We start from the raw sequence: 19604 nt of genomic DNA, 5'->3' as shown, positions 1-19604 counted from the left end.
CCAAATAGGCCTTTGTATGCTGGGCTGAGATCTAGTCTGATGCACACCGTGAGGAACAGTAATTGCTGGGGATGCAGTCTGTTCTGTGAGGCCAGGATACATGATTCCTTTGCAGGCAGGCTGTTCCTCACACACAGTAGCTGTGCACATATAAGGTCTTAAAGAATGAGAGTTATTTTAAGATGACAACAGCAGGCTAAGTCAAAAATGGAAATGTGTGAAGCAAGCAAGCATGCACGCACACGCGCGCACACACACACACACACACACGTCTCAGAGTTCTAGTCCATCTGTTGGTGCAGATGTTTGGACAGCAGTGACTTGTGTTTATCACTCACAGCTGAAGGGGGAAAAAAAAAAATCAAAGCAGGACTTTCACATTTACTCTGTCAGTTTGTGGGCAAAAATGAAAAATTAGCTTTAAAGATTCCCAGTTCGATACCAGCCTGGGTTTCACTTCCTGTTATATGTATAACAAAACATGTGCTTGATAAAATTCGGAGTGGAGGAAGCTGATTTTACATTTATTTCCTGAGCACAGCACATCATGTACATCAGGCAGGAAAGTATTCAGGCTAGAAACAAAACACCCAAAGGAGAAGCTACAGCACATTTAATTTAAAGTGAAAATGTGGACAAGCATCTCTCTGACCTCTCAGACTGGCACCATTAGGTACGCTGGTACGTGCCACTGGTCACAAGACGAAGTGATGCCCTGCAAAAGTGAAATTACAGCTTGTACCCTGTGACTCCTTTGCAGTGACTCATAACGTGCTGACAATAAATGAAGCAGTTCAGGGCAACGTGAGCTTATCAGCAGCTGTGACCTGAGATGCTTACAATGGTGGTTTAAAATAGAGAGAAGAAAGCAGGTTATCACAAAGAGGATGTTGAAGGAGGCAGCTGCTCAATTTGTGTACTTAATGAGTATATTATTCCAGCCTGACTGGCACCTGTGTATGTGTAGGGGAGGGTCAAGCAAGACTCATTGAGCAGCTGTTCCTCCTCAGAACACAGGAGGCCCTGTTCCTTTGGCTCAACAGTACCACTGCTTTGGCTGCCAATAGTTAGAGAAAACTCTGTGTGACCCTCACAGGTCGAGTACGTGGGCGAAAATAATTTGATATTGAAGGTAGAGGGGGAGAACCACAGGAGCACTCACTATCTCAATGGTTTTGAGTGGTTAACATCAAAGCTGTCCACATTAACATTTTATACTGATATTGAAATTAGGTTTGCATTAAAGAAAAAAATAAACCTGCCAGACTGAGATAAACAGGCACGGTTCTACATAAAACACTTGCGCAGACACACTAAACAAACGCTGCCTCACCCAAAATTTCAAACATGAAGTACTTTGAGGCTGTAATTACACATCCTCCCTTATGACTGTACCTAAAATGTACAATTTATCTTCTCGAAATAGAAAACCATGTGACCAAGAAGAGTACCGTAAAGTGGAAATTGCCGGAAAGTGTTTACTGATGCAGGGATCATTTTAAGCACAGTGTTACAGCAGAGATTATGGTGCATGCCAAAATTAAAAAAACTATTCCCAAGACAATCATGAAAACTATTAACATTACAAAAGGGTGTTTTTCATGAGTAGGAAACATTTGGAGAACACAAAGTACTCCATTTCCTTACTTACCACAAGATTTACAAGACTGAGATTTCATAGCAATTTCATCACGGTTAAGTCACTTTCTGATTCAGAGCAAAGACAATAAGTGATCAACTTAAATGGGAGGAAACACTTCAGTATGATACTGAAATGGAACTGAAGTTCTCAGATTATTTCAAAACTCCATGTTTTCAAAAACACTGCCTACATTTCTATAACTGGCATCTCTCTATTGCTTTTATAAACAATCACATAAAATCACGAGTTCTCAACTGTATGATGGTAGAATCAAAGTTTAAAGCAAAAGTTATGGCTACTCCTGTTAAAACAGTATAAATAACCAAAATGTAATGACCCAACATTTTCCCTTTCTAAAAATGTCACATTTATGAGGTGATACTTTGTTAAAGCATACTACTTGTGCAATTCAAAGGGGGGGAGAAAAAAAAAAAAACCTTTACACAAATTATGATTGTTCAAGTTTCAATCCCAACAAACAGCAGTAGGAAAATACATTATTTTAGTTTGTTTACATAAAAAAAACTTTATAAGTAACCAAAAGTTGTCTAAAGTTAAAAGAAGAGATGGCCAATATCAGACATTATTTAAAAAAAATTACAACACTGTCATTTCATCTGATCCAGTTTCTGCTACACTGCCCACTAGTACACAAGATTTACCTTTGGACAAAAACAAAAAAAGGCAAAATTAGGAATGTTTTCTTAATATAATAAACACAGCAGCATTCAGTTTTTTTTTTTTGTTTTTTTTACTGAGGTGTGATAGTGGTGCTACGGGTGAAATAATAACTGAAGCTCAGTGTGAAATGTGTGGAGGAAAGGGTGATTATCATTCTGAAGGCTTCATGGTTCAGTAAGGCTGATTAAAGCTTCGGCTTGGTCACAAAGCCGGTGTTGTCTGGCTCTGTTCGCTCTGTGTAGAACAGAATATAGGCCTTGGCTTTGGCTACTGTCTCCTCATTGACTACAGTCACAGTGCTGTCATTAAAGTGATACCAGCAGCCCTCGTGAAGACCATATGCTGTGTAATGACCTGATCCCACCCTGGCAAAGACAGAGCAACAGAAAAGGTAAACATTAGTAACATGATTAGAACAAGATTTCTAATTTCACATTGCAAATGGTTATATAAAAAGTAATAAAGAAAGGAAATAGACTTTCGGTTAAATGTACAAATTACAGAGAGCCTGGCAAAAAAATTGTGAACAAAAACTGGATATTTATTTATATCTTAAATAATGTGATAGAGAAAACGTTTGTGCTGCATCCACAACTATGCACTATTCCCTATATGATACACTATTTTCTTGTTCCTGGATTTTGTAATTAATTCCATGACAATTAATTACAAAATGTGGTGATTCAGTGAATACTCACAATGCTATGCTATGCTCTGCTATGCCTTCTCTAAAAAAGGCTTAAAATGTAACAGCTCTTCAAAAGCAACATACAGAGCGGGTAGTTCATCATATGTTCGGATTCATAGTTTGCTCAAACTTATTGCCCTTAGATAATTTGCTACAGATCAAATAACTAGCTACAATTTATGATTGTGAGAGCAGGAGTCTTTGTTCATGCAAACCAATGTGTTTATTGTTCTTTTAATGACATGTCAGCATCAGGGGCTTTTTCATGGCCAGAAAAGGTAAGTAAAACAAGACATTACAGCAGTAGAGTCAGACAGTATGTCAACTGTGTCAACAAATTAAATAAGTTCCTTTACTTTAATACTTTTAAGAAGTACTGGAATATGCTAGATTTCTTTTGCAATATCACCACCTATAGGTAGAATTAGGGATAATGCTATAAAACGATTGTCTTGTCGCGCAGTTGCACTGCATTAACTAAACAAACACATGGGGGAGATTTTTTTTTTTTTGCATATTAAGGAATGCAAACCCAAACTTGACATACCCAGATCCATGATGCACCACTACTGCTGCAAGGTCATACAGGCAGGTCTCAGGAGAACTGTTTTCAGCCTGAAATAATAAGCACACATTGAAGCAAACAACACTGTACATTTGAGTATTTAAACTAAAGTGCTTAAAGGCAAACATATCAAATGCTCACCTCTAGTAAATAGCACTTCAGGTCAAGGCCTCGCAGTGGGAACTCCACATAAGTGTCAATTTTATTTCTTAGAAAAGCGGTCCAGTGGAATCTCTTTAGATGCAAACACAGGACCTGTAATAGAGAGCTAATAAGCCACCCCATCAAAGCATAGGCACGACAAAAATACTTCTTATATACCCCATACCTTAGGCAGGTTCTGGATCCAGAACTTCTTAGTAGACTTTTGCCGTTTTTTACACTTATGGCACATGTAGAGCTCAGTTTCATCTAGCTCCTCCAGGTCAGTAAAACTAGAAAGACAGTCTAAAAGAGAAAAGAACAAAAACAGAGCACTACAGATGCTTCACAAGTACCCATTACTCAGTAGTGCAGTATACTTCAGCTCTTTAAAGGAAGTTGTGTTTGAGAAGAGTTAGAAATGTGAGGTTATAATGTACAGTTATCTTCATCATATATACACATGGTATGAGCAGTTTTAACCGTGTTAAAAAACACCCTCATTGGTACCATTTTTAAATACAGTAAATTAGTCCTACTTCTAGATAATGGACATAAATCACTACTAATTCGGTGTATGGGAGAACATTCTCTCCTATGTTCAACAGAATACTGAGGGTCATGTGAAAACAATGGACAGCAAATACTTTTTCCACAAAAGTTCTAACATTACCTATAAAGTTAAATTGTAAGCGAAATGATGTTCAAAGAATAAGCAGTAGAATCATTCTCAAAAATACTTATTATTTATAAGGATAAGCTTTCTTATTATTGTTTTACTTTAAATAGGAGAATATGGCAGCCCAAAGACCAACTATGCACTTTTTATGATATCTGCCAAAGTGGTAGTGGACAGTCTGAGCGTTCACATATTTACACCAAATGTCTCACAGAAATGTTGGGGGGGGGGGGGGGGGGGAAATGGTCTACTGAACATAGCAAATTAACTCATTTGCTAATGGCATATCGGTGACAGCTTGATGTTTTCCCTTTAAATTTAGCATATGGCCTTTGGCGCAAGAGGTGGGAACAGAAAGTGCTTGGTCCCCTTCATTGCTGTTTGCAGCTATATATCATTATTGTTCGTAGCAAAAAGCCATTGGTGACAGAACTGTTTTTCCGTTCCAGAAGAAAATCATTTTAATATTATTCATAAATAGTTATTAAAATATATAGTGAAAAATGTACATAATTTTACCGTTGTTTAAAACATGACACACAACAGGTCATTTAAGAAATGTTACTTAATGAAACCCATAAAAGAATACTTACCAGCCAAAGTGCAGATTGGCCCTGGTTCCTGGTCTTTTGTCCTTTTCACTCTGAACTGGCTTGGAATGTCCAAGGAGAGGTCTGACAGGAGAAATATTACTGCCAAATAAATATTTTTTAAAACTATAGATTATATAAAAACTTGAAGAAAATCTCACCTAAAAACGGGTCAAATTTCTTCGACTCTGTGCCACATATTAAGCAGTTTACTTCATTGTGCAAGACACCACCGAATATAGCAGTGACCATCGTGGGAGGCCCATTACTGAAATAGATGAAGGAGACATGATGCATTCAAGCCATTGTATACATCATAGGAACAGTTTCCCAGAACAGGAGTTGTGCAAGTCATGACTATCTCAAATCCTTCATCCTCTTGTGTGGAACAGGATTAGACTGCCACATCGCTTTACACAAATCAATAGCCATGCCATAACACAGTGCCACTCTAGAAACACAATCACCAAACAAACTGACACTGCTGCTGCACACGCTTCATTTGTTCAATGTTACATTTAACAAAACTGATAAATTCATTACAACATTTTGGCTTCATTTCCAGTAGTAGGAGTTGCGGTGTGTGTGTGTGTGTGTGTATGCACACTCGTGCCAGAGTGGGCAGTCTGTGTAGTGTTAGCATAACTGTTATTATGCAGGAACAAAGTGATATGCTGACTATAATTACTACTTGTATGTCAGAGCTTGAGCAGAATCTGCAGTTGTTAATATCTGATGTATTTGCCCAGCATGTGCTGGTAAGTCTGTGATTAGGTGTGAAGCTGTCTGCAGGTGTTAATTGTTTGCGCTCATTGAAAACTAACCAAGTGTTTAAAACATGTTCACCTGACAAATATTTTTCTATAAATATTTCTGTTTTTACTCACAGTTTCATGAAAACATTAGTTTAAAACAACTTAAGGGACTACTCATGATAGATACCTGGCTCACAGCGAACATGAAAATCAATGTGAAAATCATTTGAATTATAAATTTGAGCTCAAAAGGATGTGTAAAAGTTTAGCAGAATGTGTTACAAGTTAGTTTAAGTAAAGGCTTACAGTATTGTGGCATACAGGTTGTTTTGTGTCAAATATATTTAGATAATACAAATCGGGGGTCACAGTATATGATATTTGCAATTTCTGAAAATTATTTTGAACAGTGCATGTGGCTGGTTTGTGTCTGGGACACCTGGATGGTGGTGGTAGTGTGAAGTGTGTGCACGTCTTACATGCTGCATTTGCTTCCTGAGTTGAGGTTTGGGGTGTCTGGGGGCAGGCTAGACCCGGGCAAGCCATTCTTACTGCCCTGCAGTTCTCTGTGGAGGTGATCCAAAAGGTAACGCAAGAACTCATGAGCATCCTGCTGCTGATAGCCCCTGCAAAAACCATAAAGCACAGCACAGATAGTACAGTTGGGACTAGGCCTGAAAAATATGACATACTAGAAGCTGTGCCATTGACATGTCAAAAAACAAAGCTTTGTTTAAAAAAAAAAAATACTTCACTTCTATTTCAGTGAATCATAAATAGCTAGCTTATTGGTTATATTGAGCTAAGATATTTGATAAACTTAACTTTTCAAAATGAATCTGAACTTAATCTGAAACTAACCAGTTTGCTTTCTAATAAGTTTCCTGTTTCATTGTTCATCAAACTAACATCAAAACACTAAGAATGGTCAATTAAACTACCGTTATTTCCGGAATATAAAGCGCACCCTTATATAAGCCGCACCCACTGAATTTGACAAAGATTTTAATTTTTTAAATAAATAAGCCCCACCTGTCTATAAGCCGCAGTCTACACTAAAACTAATGAACTTTACACAGGCTTTAAGGAAAGACACTAAATGCAATATGTTGCGCTTCTATTAGGAGCATAGCGGTATTTTGGGAATAGCCTGCCACTGCATTCTTCCCGTATTACTGCTTGTGTGCAAGACCGAGGATTATGTTCTTTTTATTTTCTGATGCTCATTTCTAAGTTTCTTTGATTAACCCATAACGCTGTTGCCAAGAAAAATAAAAAAGCACGAGTTTTGGAAACCTGTCTGTGCTTATAAGATTTCTGTTGCAACTGGAGTTTTAGTGAGCTCTCCCATGACCCAGATTCAAAGCGCTGCAACGGCTTGTATCTAAACAGTAGCCTACCAAGAAAGTCATTGTTCACCGTCTTCCTCCTTCCTTTCACAACTACAGTAATACCTTGACCTACGAGTGCATTAATGTATGAGTTTTCCGAGGTATGAGCGGTCACTCGGTCGATTTTTTTGCTTTGTTACGCAAGCAAGAATTTGAAGTACGAGCTCGAGACGCAGCTGCTAGATGGCGAAGCGAAGCAAGAAAGCGAAGACTGTGATGAAAATTAAGATAAGCAAAGAAGAAAAAGTAACAATTTTAAAGTTTAGGGATACGTAGTGTGCAGGAGTGATAGTAAAAAAACGAGGTTCCCTCTGCTTGCGCTTATCACCTCTACCCCCCCCTCCACACACACCCCACCCCCCCGGCATTTTCGTTAGCTCAAGTCGTCTCATCTCCAAGGAAAATACACTGAATAAAACCTTATTATATCTTTACATACTCTTTCTATTATGTTTTTGTACAAGATTTGTTATTTATAAATGTATTTTCCAATTTAATAACATGAAACATAAAAACGGGGTGTCATTTTAAGGGGGTTGGAACAGATTAATGCCATTTTAAGTATTTTCAATATGGAAAACTGATTTGATGTGCGAGCAAATTGAGGCACGAGCTCGTCCACGGAACGATTTGAACTCGTAGGTCAAGGTACCATTGTATTTTTCTGTGAGTTTATCTTTTGTTATCGTCGTGCGCCACCAGTGGAAGGTTTTCTCCCGATGCCGTGCAGCTCAGAACACAGGTGTAGTGCGTTTTTTCGTTTCCGTTCGGAAATTTCATTAGTCTAATGTTATGTCGCTCGGTTTTTTGGCTTGAAGTTTGTGAAACTGGGAAAAACCCAGGAAAAATCCATATATTAGCCGCTTCATTGTTTAAGCCGCGGGGTTCAAAATGTGGGAAAAAAGTAGGGGCTTATAGTCCGAAAAAAACGGTAGCATAAAGTCAGTCGTGTTTGGGACAAAATTCTAATTCACTAAAACTAGTTTAGCCTGTTAACTTGAATTTACTTTGAATGACAATTATAATGAATTTATTCACTGACTGTCAGTCTAATGTAAGTCAGCGATCTCCCTTATTTTAAAATTGCAGCAATTTATATCAAATGTAACTTATTACTACTTTTGTCAAAAATAACAGGTAAATATCTCTGGCTACATTTGTGGTTACAACAAGCTAAGAAAAAGCAGTTTTGGAGGGTTTTTTTTTTAGTTCTCAAGAAATAGATAAAATAAGCAGTCAACAGGTCATGCACTTAAAACAAGAATTACCTGAAACTTGGCATTATTTTCCAGATGACATAGAATAAAGCATCTGGGCTAAAGGCAGTCTGACTTCCCTGCCAAAGAGAACAAAGGGTTTTCCTGAGCTCCTCGACCAGAGACCTAAAACCCACAGAGGAAAATGTTTATGGTGGTATAGCATATGGTAGCATCCTGATTCTCATACAGACTTAATCCTAGAAAAGCTGTGTGTTATTTTTATTAATTAATGAAGACAAAAATGAACAGGGAGACTAGATCAGAATCCTGTTCTGCAATGTCTGAGTAAGATGAAAAAAAAAAGAAGAAAAAAAAAATTCTACATTTATGTAGCAATATACTAATTTCATTTTTAAATCATCAACTTTTAAAAAAAATATTATTCTTCATTGTTTATGCAGACAAATAATAAATTTCACCCTCCCTCCTCCCCATCTACTGAAGTGGACCTTACACACTGCTGTCCCCCTGGCTTCGGGTGTGGTACATTCTCCTTCCTGCAGTTTTTCCGCTCCGTAGCGCCACTGCCGGCAAGTCTTTAAAATAGCAACTAAATTTGGGAATGTTACTGAAAGAAAAAAGAAAATTTTGTTTCAGCTTTATACAATGTTAATTTTAGCAGACAAAGGTATTCACTTATACAATAAAAGAAATTTTAACTGCACACAAGTATAGAATTGTAAAAAAAATTCATAATTATTAACTGGCTAAAATGTATTTATTGGTTCTTGAGTGGGGTGCAACCTTCCAATTATCAGTGTCAGTATCAGTGATGAATATATTGTGGGGTTTATTTTTATTGTTAGCAGGTATACATTGGTCCCCCGGAACTCGTGGGTGTTACGTTCTAAGACCCCGTGCGAGTTCTGAAAAGCGACAAATTTTGGACGCACCCCCGCAGTCCTTATGGTACCTTAGTGAATTAATCTAGACGTTGTCAATGTAATTGTAATTTTTGTTTTTTTTGGGGGGGTTATTTAAAAGAAATTTGTTAGTGAAATAGTTTAAAATAGTCATTCCTAACGTTCCTGAACATTTGGTCCCGCTGTGGATTCCAGCGAATTTTAAGATAATCCGCAACTTGCTGTTAGTTGAGAATGAGAACCCACGAATTATCAGGGGTTGCCTGTATAACACAGACCAGTTGTATAGAAAAGGAAGGGATTGATACAACTTAAGGCTGGATCTACTATTTAAGGCTGCTGTTGTGATTCAAAGAAAAAAAACCACTTCTGCCAACCAAAATGTTGGTTTACTCAAGAGTAAAAGCTTCTATAATTAACAAATAAATAAAATTATATATCTATATATCTATATATATATCTATCTCTATATATATCTATCTCTCTCTCTATATATATCTATCTCTCTCTCTCTCTCTATATATATATATATATATATATATATATATATATATATATATATATATATATATATATATATATATAAAAAAATTAAAAAAACTTTTTATATAGAAACTAATCACCAATGAGCACAGAACATTTTAAAAGCAGAGTGGATGTAACTTCAGTTTGAGGGCAGGCTGACTTTGCAATAATCTTTTAATGTGACCTAGAGCCTATGTATGATATTAACTTTAAACAGCAATAAAAAATAATCTTTGCAAATATTGCCATGCTGGTAGACTTCAGATTGTAGGGACTGAATGGGGCATTTTTAAAATCTTAGGATTGTTCTGGTCTGCATTTTTCAAGACACATTTCAACCAAATCAAACTGAATGGATAAACAAAAAAACAGCACCAGGTGGTTATGGTATTGCTACACAGACACTAGACAGCATGTGATATCACAGCCAGGGGGAGGTTTTTCAATTCTGGCTCCAACAGGCCACAGTAGATAAACTAAAACCAGTGTCTATTCTCTCTAACAATTGTATTTTTGTGCCAAACACAATTTAATTTAAAATACCAGATTTTAGATTTTTTACAATTGTCATTGGAAGATATTTCAAATACATAAATATTTTAAAGTTTTGGCCTTGTGAAGTTCTTGATCATCATGAGCTTAATGACTCATGTTACTTATAGCACTGGTTGCGGTTTAACAGACAAGTCAGCTGGTGTAAGCAATCAGCCGTGTGTTCTTGGCATGCATTAACACCAGCTGACTGGACAGAGTCCCTGCTCTCCTTGCACACAACTCCACAGAGGCCTGGGATGCATTCCAGCTCAACGCGCCAGGTCGTGCTAGTCCTACATGACCACGGATTCCAGAGAAGCCCATACCCAAGGGACTGTAGGATGGCGTTCATGAAGCATGTGTTGCCAAGGTTGCGGAGGCCAGTGGCACTCCGAGCTGGAGGGCCATCCTGAAATGAGACGGATATAAAAATGTTTTATGGTTAGGCCTGTTAACATAGTGTTTACACATCAGAGCAAAGCAACTAATGATTAACAAGTGCATTAGGAACACATTGAAAATTTCTTCTGAAAGAAATTTCTGAAAGAAAACTTAACACTCTTTAAAACTTAAAAGACTCATTTAAACTTAATATTAATTTTTACAAACATAGACGAACTACACTTTTACTATCCACAAACTGCTAACAATAAATTCAAGCAAAATAATTTACCCATACCCCAGTCAGTAAGATTAGTTTAGTTTTTGTAGTAAATAAATAAATCTTATTTTTGCATATTACACTTACACTATCTGCTGACACTCTAAGATCTGGAGAGGAACTCCCTGAGAGTTTTCTTTTCCTCTGTCTGTCAGAATTCATCACAGAGCTAAAACAGAAAATATGCCAGTGTGTTACACATTTAAAAACAGGTTCAGTTTTTCAGAAACAATTTCAATACGGTTTTTACTTATTTTTACAATTATTGTGCTTATTCTCTGTGAACTCTAAGTGAGCCTTCAGAGAACGATTCTCATTGGCTATTGATGCGCTGCTTTGCAATCCTGGTGTTTTCAGACAGTTTCTCTCAACACATACACCCAGAACTTACTTTTCCAAACTCTGAAGATGCTCCCTCACCCTCTGCACCTGGCCCTGTTTGGTGTCGTTCACCACAAAGTCATCACATCTGTAACTGAATTACACAAAGGATGGTAATGAGAATAAAAACGTGTGCTCAATAATAAGCTATAACACTGCTTTAGGATTTATAGCGTTCAGCTTTTAAAGATTAGTTTGGGAAGTGGATTTGAGATTATACATACCAGAACGTACTGTAACTGCTGCAGTCCATGCACAGGGAATGTTGTTGAAACTTCTCTGTTTTCTTTTGACCAGTTGGTGAACACTGAACGTCCTCAAAATGCTTCTTGGCATGGCCATTAACATACCTTTATCCACACACACAGAAATGGATACATACACTACAATATCGTAACATGAACCTTGAACAATTTTACTGTTAATTAGAAGTGGGGAAAACCAACAGAGGATCAATTAGTGACTGAAAGCAAACAGTTACCTTCCACAATGCACATTCAGACAGGTGAGGCAAACCCAGGGACTTTTATTTGACCGGCAAACTAGACAAGAGAAAAAAAAACAATAAGCCTCTTTAATAATCGTGATTTTTTTAATTAATTGAGCAAAAAGAAAAAGAAAAAACCCGGATTATAGTTTAGGAATGATCATGCGGGCCTGCACAGAAACCTTCAAGTCATATAAAACCTTGTTTTCCTGCTTTTAACCTTTTATTTATGAAAGCAATGATAACTTGGCGATTCAGATTAAACTTGGAGTGTGAATAGTAATTTTTTTAGTAGTAAAAAATCTACAAATCCCTCAAAATAAGTAGTCACCTGTGAATCCTTAGAGAAAAGAGCCTGCAAGTTAAACACGTGGAGCGGATATACAAGATACCGCGCTTCTCACCACCATTCAAACGAATACACTTCCGTCACAATAAGTACACTTTCTTATTTAAAATACATACTTAAAAATAAATTTACGTATATATGTTAAAACCCTAGTATAATCATGATTTAATATCGGTGTGTTTATCGCCGGTTGCGTTATCTTGCAGGATCTGTGTCTGCTTTAATCCAACAACTTGATGTTAATGATTGTAATAAAGACTGGATTTATGGGAGAATTCGGATTTACTCACCGCTGCAGCACCATGAAGAAGGTGAACCGTGAGGGAATCGGGATGGATCCACGGCCACACACACAGTGGAGCTGAGATGAGGACACTCCATGACCAATACAGCTAGCTAGGAGAACAAGATCATGCGCACGATATTTCACTTCCGAATGGGGTCAATTCGAGCTCGGCGATTTCGAGACAATTAATCAAGTGAGCAGGGAAACTGCCGTTAGCTGATGAGGGACACCGAAGCAACCAGCGCGATAGCTCACAGTATAAAGGTCCGAGAAACAAGCTCAGCTAAAAGGCTGCTAAATACAACAAAGCCCTCCAAATGAGATGGAATCAGTGATGCGATTTTCAGACAGAGACCGGGAATGCCTGGTTATTCTGTCACTGCTACCACCACAATAAAAAAAAAAAAACAACTAACCCACAGAAAGCGGTATCGAGGCGCCGACTAATGACGTCACAAGTTCAGCCGGGTCGCCGAGTCCACAACGGGACAAATATGGTGCTTTAATGATAGCGTTTAAAACCGCCAAATGCTTTCCAATCGTTAGTCTGCACATAAACACAACGTTGGCTATTAAATTTATGATGAGCCCCTGCAAACCAGAGACGGTCGAGAATAAGCTCTATAGAGCTCTCAACTCATTTGAACCAATCACTAAATTCATGTGCGGAATGAGTCGAAACGCTTGAGAAGTCTGTCTCTGGCGACACCTGCCGGTTATGTACTGTAAACGCGAACCAGTGTTATTTTCCTTATATATACAGTGTGTGTATATAATAATAATAATAATAATAATAATTATATATATATATATATATATATATATATATATATATATATATATATATATATATATATATATATATATATAGCATTTTTTGTAAAATCTGCTCAAATTGTTTCATATGCTGCAACAAGCTCTAATAATGTCCTCCCTTTTCATACACGTGCTCAGTGTTTACATGTACAGCATTTATTAATATATGTTTAAATCTATTGCCACTAACACAAATCTATACTCTACTGGTCTGTGCTGCAGAGTCCCTGTGTCTACTCTCTCATGTTGTTTTTTGTACTAAATGTCACAAATATGTACATCATTGTCGTGCCTCTGCAAGTTTTGTGCAGTTCTGTGTTTTGTGCTACTTTTTATTTATTTTTTGTTCATTTATATCGTAGAATGTAGGAACTTGGTCCTGGGGGAACGTTGTATTATTTCACTGTGTACTCTACTGTATATGTTTGGAATAACAATAAAAGCCAACTTGACTTGAAATAAGAGATTTTTTCTTTCGTATTATCCTTAAATAACATATTGAACCTAATTTTAAATCAGCATATTGCTGTGAAAGTAAAATGCAGAGGATTTCCTGCAGAACAAATTATTTAGTACAGGAGTTAAAAATCTAATCCCAAAATCAAACATGGCAGGCCCATGCATAATGTTGCTTCATCTCTGGTATTACATCAATGCACCAGTGGAAATTGTAAAAGGAATTTTAAAGCATATTCATAGTGAGCTGAAATTTCTAATATGAAAAGAAATAAGGATTAATGGCTACAGTAAACAATATAGGTTTCAACATAGTGATTGGTGATGATACACTTTCTAATTTTCTAATATGAAAATGATTTATTTTATATTTTTTCTGTAAAAATGATGTAACAGTTAGTAATGTACTACTCCTCAAAGTGTAAAATAAACAAAGACTTTCAATTTTTGCCTGATTTTCCAAAGTGGCTGTAATGCATGTCAGTGAGGTATCATGTTTTTAAATTGGAATTGGGATCATAATGTTTATTTTTTTTATTAAAGTGTTGACCATTGACAACCTTTATAAAACAAAGTTTAAGTCATTATAATGAGAGAACTGTTTGCTTTTATACAGTTTAAACAATATGAAATTAAAAATAAACAATATGAAATTTACACACCATCAAAATGGCAACACTATTAACTGTACTCTCTTAATTCTTCAGCATATGTTTTTGTGAATATCCTGAACACACACTTTACATTATAAAAACATTACCAAAAAGGCCTAATACTCAGCAACTGGTACACTCTTAGAAAAAAGTTTGACTTTAGACCATAAGTCCATGGCCTGTCCATCTTGGGGGGACATTGCAGTTTTTGAATAGTGTGGTAACAACTTTAGAAAGCTAAGAAACCAACCAAAGACCCCTTGATGAACCCTTTTTCTAAAAATGTCTTGTTCTGATGTTGTGAAGATTTGATATGAAGTTATGAGAGGTATTAATGGTGCCGCTGGGTGCATATTTAAGGTCCATTATGCCGTTTCAGTCCCCTGAAGGGGTATTTCAGGTCCAGGAGAATTTAGCTCTTCTTTCACTTTGGCTTCCTTAGCTTTGCTTTTTTTGCTTTTCTTGGGTCTATGGATAAAAAAAAAATATCTAAGTTTATACATTTGTTTATGAGAAAGGAATATGAGAAAAGTAAAGCTTTAAAAAAGCACTCACTTTTTCAATGTCAGGACAAGCACAACAATGAGAATGATGGCTCCAGTAACACCTAAAACAACTCCCAAAATGATGCCTGTGCACACGAAAAACAACATAATGACATGGGAAATGAACAGCCGAAAGGTTGTGGTATTTGGGTCATTAACTTTAAAAGAAGGAGATCATTTACCAATTGGTGTGTCTGATTCCACGTCACCGCTACCTTCATTCTCTTTATTTTCATCGTTATCTGTTTCAATCACACACCCACATAGATGCATTTAGACATATGTTTAAAAAAAAAAAAGAATAATACATTTAAAAATTCGATAAATTTAAATATGCACCTAATATTCCAAAGCATGTGGCATTGCAATGCTTTAAATCCAAGAAACGGTTTCCATTGCCTACACAGCCAGTCCAGGCAAATGTCGTACACTTTCTGTGAGCAGCATCGTAGTAATAACGTAGATAATGGCCATAACAGTCACCTGGAGCTTTTCGCAAGCGACAAGCTTCAGTGCCTAGGAATAAAGAGAGGAAAATACAATAAAACAATAAATTATACATTAGATAATATAATCTATAATAGTTGGTTCATGACCGATTTAGATATCTACAATGATGCAGAAAGACAAAAGTATAGCAGTGAAAAAAAAACTAAAAAAACCTAAATTATCTATTTAGTATATTAAAATGGATCAAACTTGAAGAAACTCACGGTTTGTAGGATACAGTTGATCAGCATTGGGGGAGCAGTTTCTCATGCAGTAAAATTCATAATTGAAGCGGTTTTGATTACCACCGTCTCCCTTGTAACGGAATGGATAGCACTTATCTGCAGTCTTGTTGTAGTACAAGTGGACCTGGACATCCTTGCCAGAGTCAATGCCTTCATCTTTTGGCAGGGCACAGAAATCTGTAGTTTGAAAAAGAAGAGCTGTGATGAATTGTGTCAGTACATTGTATCAGGAAGTCTAATTAAAAAAAGTGCTTGCAGTCAGCCCACACCTAGTTTTTATGGTGGTCATAAACTAACTGGAAACCAAGGAACATTAAACTCTAGTTTTAGTTATGACAGCGGCAACAAAGTTTGTGTGATAGATGTGACTCATGTAACACATTTTGCCAGTATTTATGCAAACCTTCCCCATATACAATGCTTTGATCCAATAATTTAATTACATATAAGGATTAGCCTACCCCATATACTAAAGGAAATCTCAGTATGCATTGACACTGTCTACAACTTTGCTCTGTACAGACATTTTCAGTAAATCCCTAGTGATTTTTGTTAATCAAACATAATATTAAAGCTTGTATTAATGATCTTAAATCCTAATTAAAGTGTTTTATGTCTTAACATAATGTCTGCCATGCACAGTAAGTTTATGTGGCAAATTTTGAATCAGAATGATCTCCCTATAATTCAATAAAACAAAATTTTCTCTAATAATAGGCCCAATTTCACTTAGAAAATTCCATAGGTAAAATTGGTCACCAAACGTATATAAATGCACACTTACATACATATGATATTCATTTTATATGTTAAAACCCCCCAACCGCCACCCTAACCAGGAAATAATCTTTGAATGATAAATAATTTATAATTTTTATTTTTTTCACATCAACACTAATAAAATAGAAGATGTAGAATAAGAGTAATTTAATTGGTGTATGTTCCAGAAAATGGGTCAAGAATTTACCTGGCACTGTGGCCTGTCCATGGATACAATAAAATAAAACAAAAATGAGCAAAAAAATGCTGAAGTTCCTCATGGTGGTGTGTTCGCTGATGAAGATCTAAGTAAATGAGGCTCATAAACATCAGTTGAAGAGCAAAGAACATGCTGAACTTTGTACTTTTCATGATAATAAATCGGGCAGTTGACAAAGAGGAAGATGGTTTACTCAGGTAAAAAATAAAAAATGCATGCTGGAAATAATAACTTTAAACCACTAATGTCTCACTGTAAATGGTTATTTCTTTTTTGTTTTAAAATCTGAATAAAGACTTACATTTTGCATATACCTTTGCACTTTAATTATCTTGATACACCTTATCATATTATACATGCTATTGCTTGACATATTGGGTTTGTTAATGATTTGTTCAACTCCTCCCTGTTCCTACACCTGCCAACCTAGATGTTGACAATGAAGCCTAGGTCTTGTTCAGGACATTCCCCCTAATTTATTTCAAAAGCTATAGTACATTTTTTATTTATGTGTCTACATCACAGTTCTTCTCAAAGTGTGGGAATGGGACCCCAAAGGTCTCATGATACTTTCTCTCTAACTCTCATTCATTTTAAGCAACTGTAATTTAAATAGTACAAGTTAGGGTCGGAGTGACATAATGTGGACACAAAGAGAGAGCAGAAAAGCCACACATACAGGATAAAACATAAAACCTGATTCTTTATTTTAAGTTTTATCTTACTATCTATCTGTTTAGCTATGTGTCTTTTTTATTACAGTGAGGGAGACTACAACCCACTATTATCAGTTATTATTATTATTATTATTATTATTATTATTATTATTATTATTATTATTATTATTATTATATATTCCTAAAGAATGAGAAGCTGCCAAGACCTCCTGCTCATTTTGAGCAGCATAAAGTGGATTCCCTGGTGGTGTTTGTGGACAGTGTGGTCAGTCACATTCTTTTCCAAATTTAGTATGCTTTTCCTTATGAGGGACCCAAGGTAGGACTGACTATGTGCAGCATGTTGTTTATAACTTTAAAATCAGAATCAGAATCAGAATCTCAGAACCTCACACCCATTTTGAACATCTTAATACTCAACCACCAATGCCTCCTGAGGCACCCTCTCCCCACCTCCTGTACTTCAGATCAGTGAAGATGATATGCATCAGGTCTTCAGAAAACAAAAAAGAAGGAAAGCACCAGGACCAGACAGAGTTTCAGCAGCCTATCTAAAAACCTGTGCAGACCAGCTGGCATCCATCTTTTCACAGATCTTCAACAGATCACTGGAACTGTGCTTCCACCTGCTTCAAACGTTCCACTATCATCCCCATCCCAAAGTACCAAAAAAATCACTGGACTTGACAACTACATACCTATTGCCATAACATTTAGAGTCATGAAGTCATTTAAAAGACTGGTGTTATTTGAAGGACATCACTGAACTCTTGCTGGACCCCCTGCAGTTTGCTTACCGAGCAAACAGGTGTGTGAATGATGCTGTAAACATTTTGTCCTGCAACATCTGGACAAATTGGAGACTTATTCAATTCAATTCAATACATTTTTGATGCGTGGTACAGTGATAGTGATCAGAAGCAAACTGTAGTCCTGAGTCAGTGTAGCAGACTGTTAACATTAACTACCGTCCAAATCCACTCTCAAAGCTTCTATTCTTACTCCGTAATTTAATGGAACCCCAAGGCATTGAAGAGAAACCATTCCCAGCTGCACAGAACTAACATGAGCACTGGAATGTAAGATTATGAGTAATGTCTTTTCTAAAGTCTTTTACAGTCATTTGTGTTTATAAAACTAGGAGCTACTGAGCAACTCATAAAATAGCTCAACATTTGCGATCATCATAGTTCAAAAACACCAGCTTCTCCATGCCAGAGCCTTTAAACACTCAAGGAGGTCCAGTGTCCATACTCCACATGAAGTGGGATCCAATTGGCACTGGCAGCTACTTCTTTAAAGGTCCACAATCTTCATAAGGTGGGATGTGGCTGGAGCTGGAGCAACCTTAGGATGCCTCGGGATGGGTAGAGAAAGAGAAGCAGTGGAGAGGAATTAGCATAGCTGCTGTTCATTATATTAACAGCACAAGTTGATAATGTGTATTTGATCAGATGTACTGGAGTACTGGAAGGTTATGATGTGAAGTTTGTTATGTGTAGGCTTTGCTAAATAGATACGTTTTTAATCTGCATTTAAACTGGGAGAGTATGACTGAGCCACGAACACTGTCAGGAAGACTATTTCAAAGTTTAGGAGCTAAATGTGGAAATGCTTTACTACCTTTAGTAGACTTTGCTATTTTAGGAACTACTAGAAGTCCTGAGTTTTAAGATCTCAGGAAGAGTGACGGATTGTAGCGTGTTAGAAAACTGGAGAGATAATTGGGAGCTAAACCATTTAGTATCTTGTAAGTAAGTAGCAGAAGTTTGTAGTCGATTTGAAACTTAACAGGTAGCCAGTGTAGGGATGATAAGATTGGGGTTAAATGATCATATTTTCTCGACCTTGTGAGAACTCTGGCTGCTGCATTATGAACAAACTGTAGCTTGTTTATTATTGATGCAGGACAACTACCCAGTAATGCATTACAATAGTCTATTCTGGAGGTCATGAACACATGGATGAACTTCTCTGCATAGGATAGGACTGTGGTGAGACCTGTGATGTTGTATGGTTTTGAGACAGTAGCATTGAGTAAAAGACAGGAGGTGGAGCAGGAGCTAGCAGCGCTGAAGATGTTGAGGTTTTCGTTGGGAGTGACGATGATGGACAGGATTAGAAATTAGTTTATTAGAGGGACAGCGCATGTAGGACGTTTTGGAGACAATGTAAGGGAGGCGCGATTGAGATGGTTTGGACATGTGCAGAGAAGGGGCATGGGGTAAATCGGTGGAAAAATGCTGAGGATGGAATCATCAGGAAGG

The 19604-nt window shown here is 36.8% G+C and overlaps 3 protein-coding genes and 1 long non-coding RNA gene across 4 annotated transcripts in view; 1 reads left to right on the top strand and 3 right to left on the bottom strand.

Moving 5' to 3' along the window:
• The window catches only part of fbxl22 (F-box and leucine-rich repeat protein 22), a 5697-nt gene extending 5447 nt beyond the window's left edge, over window positions 1-250 (bottom strand). Inside the window, exon 1 of the mRNA XM_083546644.1 lies at window positions 1-250. This exon is cut by the window's left edge and continues 355 nt beyond it. The gene's annotated coding sequence lies outside the window, so the exon portion shown is untranslated.
• A 1214-nt stretch (window positions 251-1464) lies between these two features.
• On the bottom strand, window positions 1465-13110 carry usp3 (ubiquitin specific peptidase 3). Its single transcript, XM_083546643.1, has 15 exons — window positions 12482-13110; window positions 11837-11897; window positions 11580-11705; window positions 11366-11449; window positions 11062-11143; window positions 10640-10722; window positions 8846-8959; window positions 8401-8514; window positions 6221-6367; window positions 5148-5254; window positions 4990-5070; window positions 3905-4023; window positions 3718-3831; window positions 3559-3626; window positions 1465-2688 (listed from the first exon to the last, which is right to left on the bottom strand). Exons 1-15 carry the CDS (start codon window positions 12570-12572, stop codon window positions 2508-2510), a joined length of 1572 nt encoding a protein of 523 aa, XP_083402769.1. The 5' UTR covers window positions 12573-13110; the 3' UTR covers window positions 1465-2507.
• Window positions 4032-5072, top strand: LOC310728822. Its single transcript, XR_014534352.1, has 2 exons — window positions 4032-4183; window positions 4527-5072. It is a non-coding gene; the product is annotated as an uncharacterized lncRNA (long non-coding RNA).
• A 1135-nt stretch (window positions 13111-14245) lies between the features above and the next one.
• LOC310729237 (inter-alpha-trypsin inhibitor) lies at window positions 14246-16763 on the bottom strand. The gene is made up of 6 exons (XM_083547297.1): window positions 16649-16763; window positions 15661-15858; window positions 15287-15463; window positions 15130-15189; window positions 14958-15033; window positions 14246-14870 (listed from the first exon to the last, which is right to left on the bottom strand). Exons 1-6 carry the CDS (start codon window positions 16719-16721, stop codon window positions 14768-14770), a joined length of 687 nt encoding a protein of 228 aa, XP_083403423.1. The 5' UTR covers window positions 16722-16763; the 3' UTR covers window positions 14246-14767.
• Window positions 16764-19604: the final 2841 nt, after the last annotated feature.

This window comes from Silurus aristotelis (genome assembly GCF_946808225.1).
Source record: "Silurus aristotelis genome assembly, chromosome: 7".
In the NCBI taxonomy this organism is placed as follows: domain Eukaryota; kingdom Metazoa; phylum Chordata; class Actinopteri; order Siluriformes; family Siluridae; genus Silurus; species Silurus aristotelis.
Note: the sequence above shows the minus strand (reverse complement) of the source record. Positions and strands in the feature narration are given on the sequence as shown.

Excerpts from the sequence above, each read along its gene's own strand:
- LOC310729237 (XM_083547297.1), bottom strand. The coding sequence starts at position 16,721 with ATGAGGAACTTCAGCATTTTTTTGCTCATTTTTGTTTTATTTTATTGT. Across the intron at positions 15,859-16,648 it reads TGGACAGGCCACAGTGCCAG|ATTTCTGTGCCCTGCCAAAA; the intron begins GTAAATTCTTGA and ends TTCAAACTACAG. Across the intron at positions 14,871-14,957 it reads CTTGTCCTGACATTGAAAAA|ACCCAAGAAAAGCAAAAAAA; the intron begins GTGAGTGCTTTT and ends TTTTATCCATAG.
- usp3 (XM_083546643.1), bottom strand. The coding sequence starts at position 12,572 with ATGGAGTGTCCTCATCTCAGCTCCACTGTGTGTGTGGCCGTGGATCCA. Across the intron at positions 10,723-11,061 it reads TTAGAGTGTCAGCAGATAGT|GATGGCCCTCCAGCTCGGAG; the intron begins GTAAGTGTAATA and ends GTCTCATTTCAG. Across the intron at positions 8,515-8,845 it reads AGCCAGGGGGACAGCAGTGT|GTCTCTGGTCGAGGAGCTCA; the intron begins GTAAGGTCCACT and ends TGTGGGTTTTAG.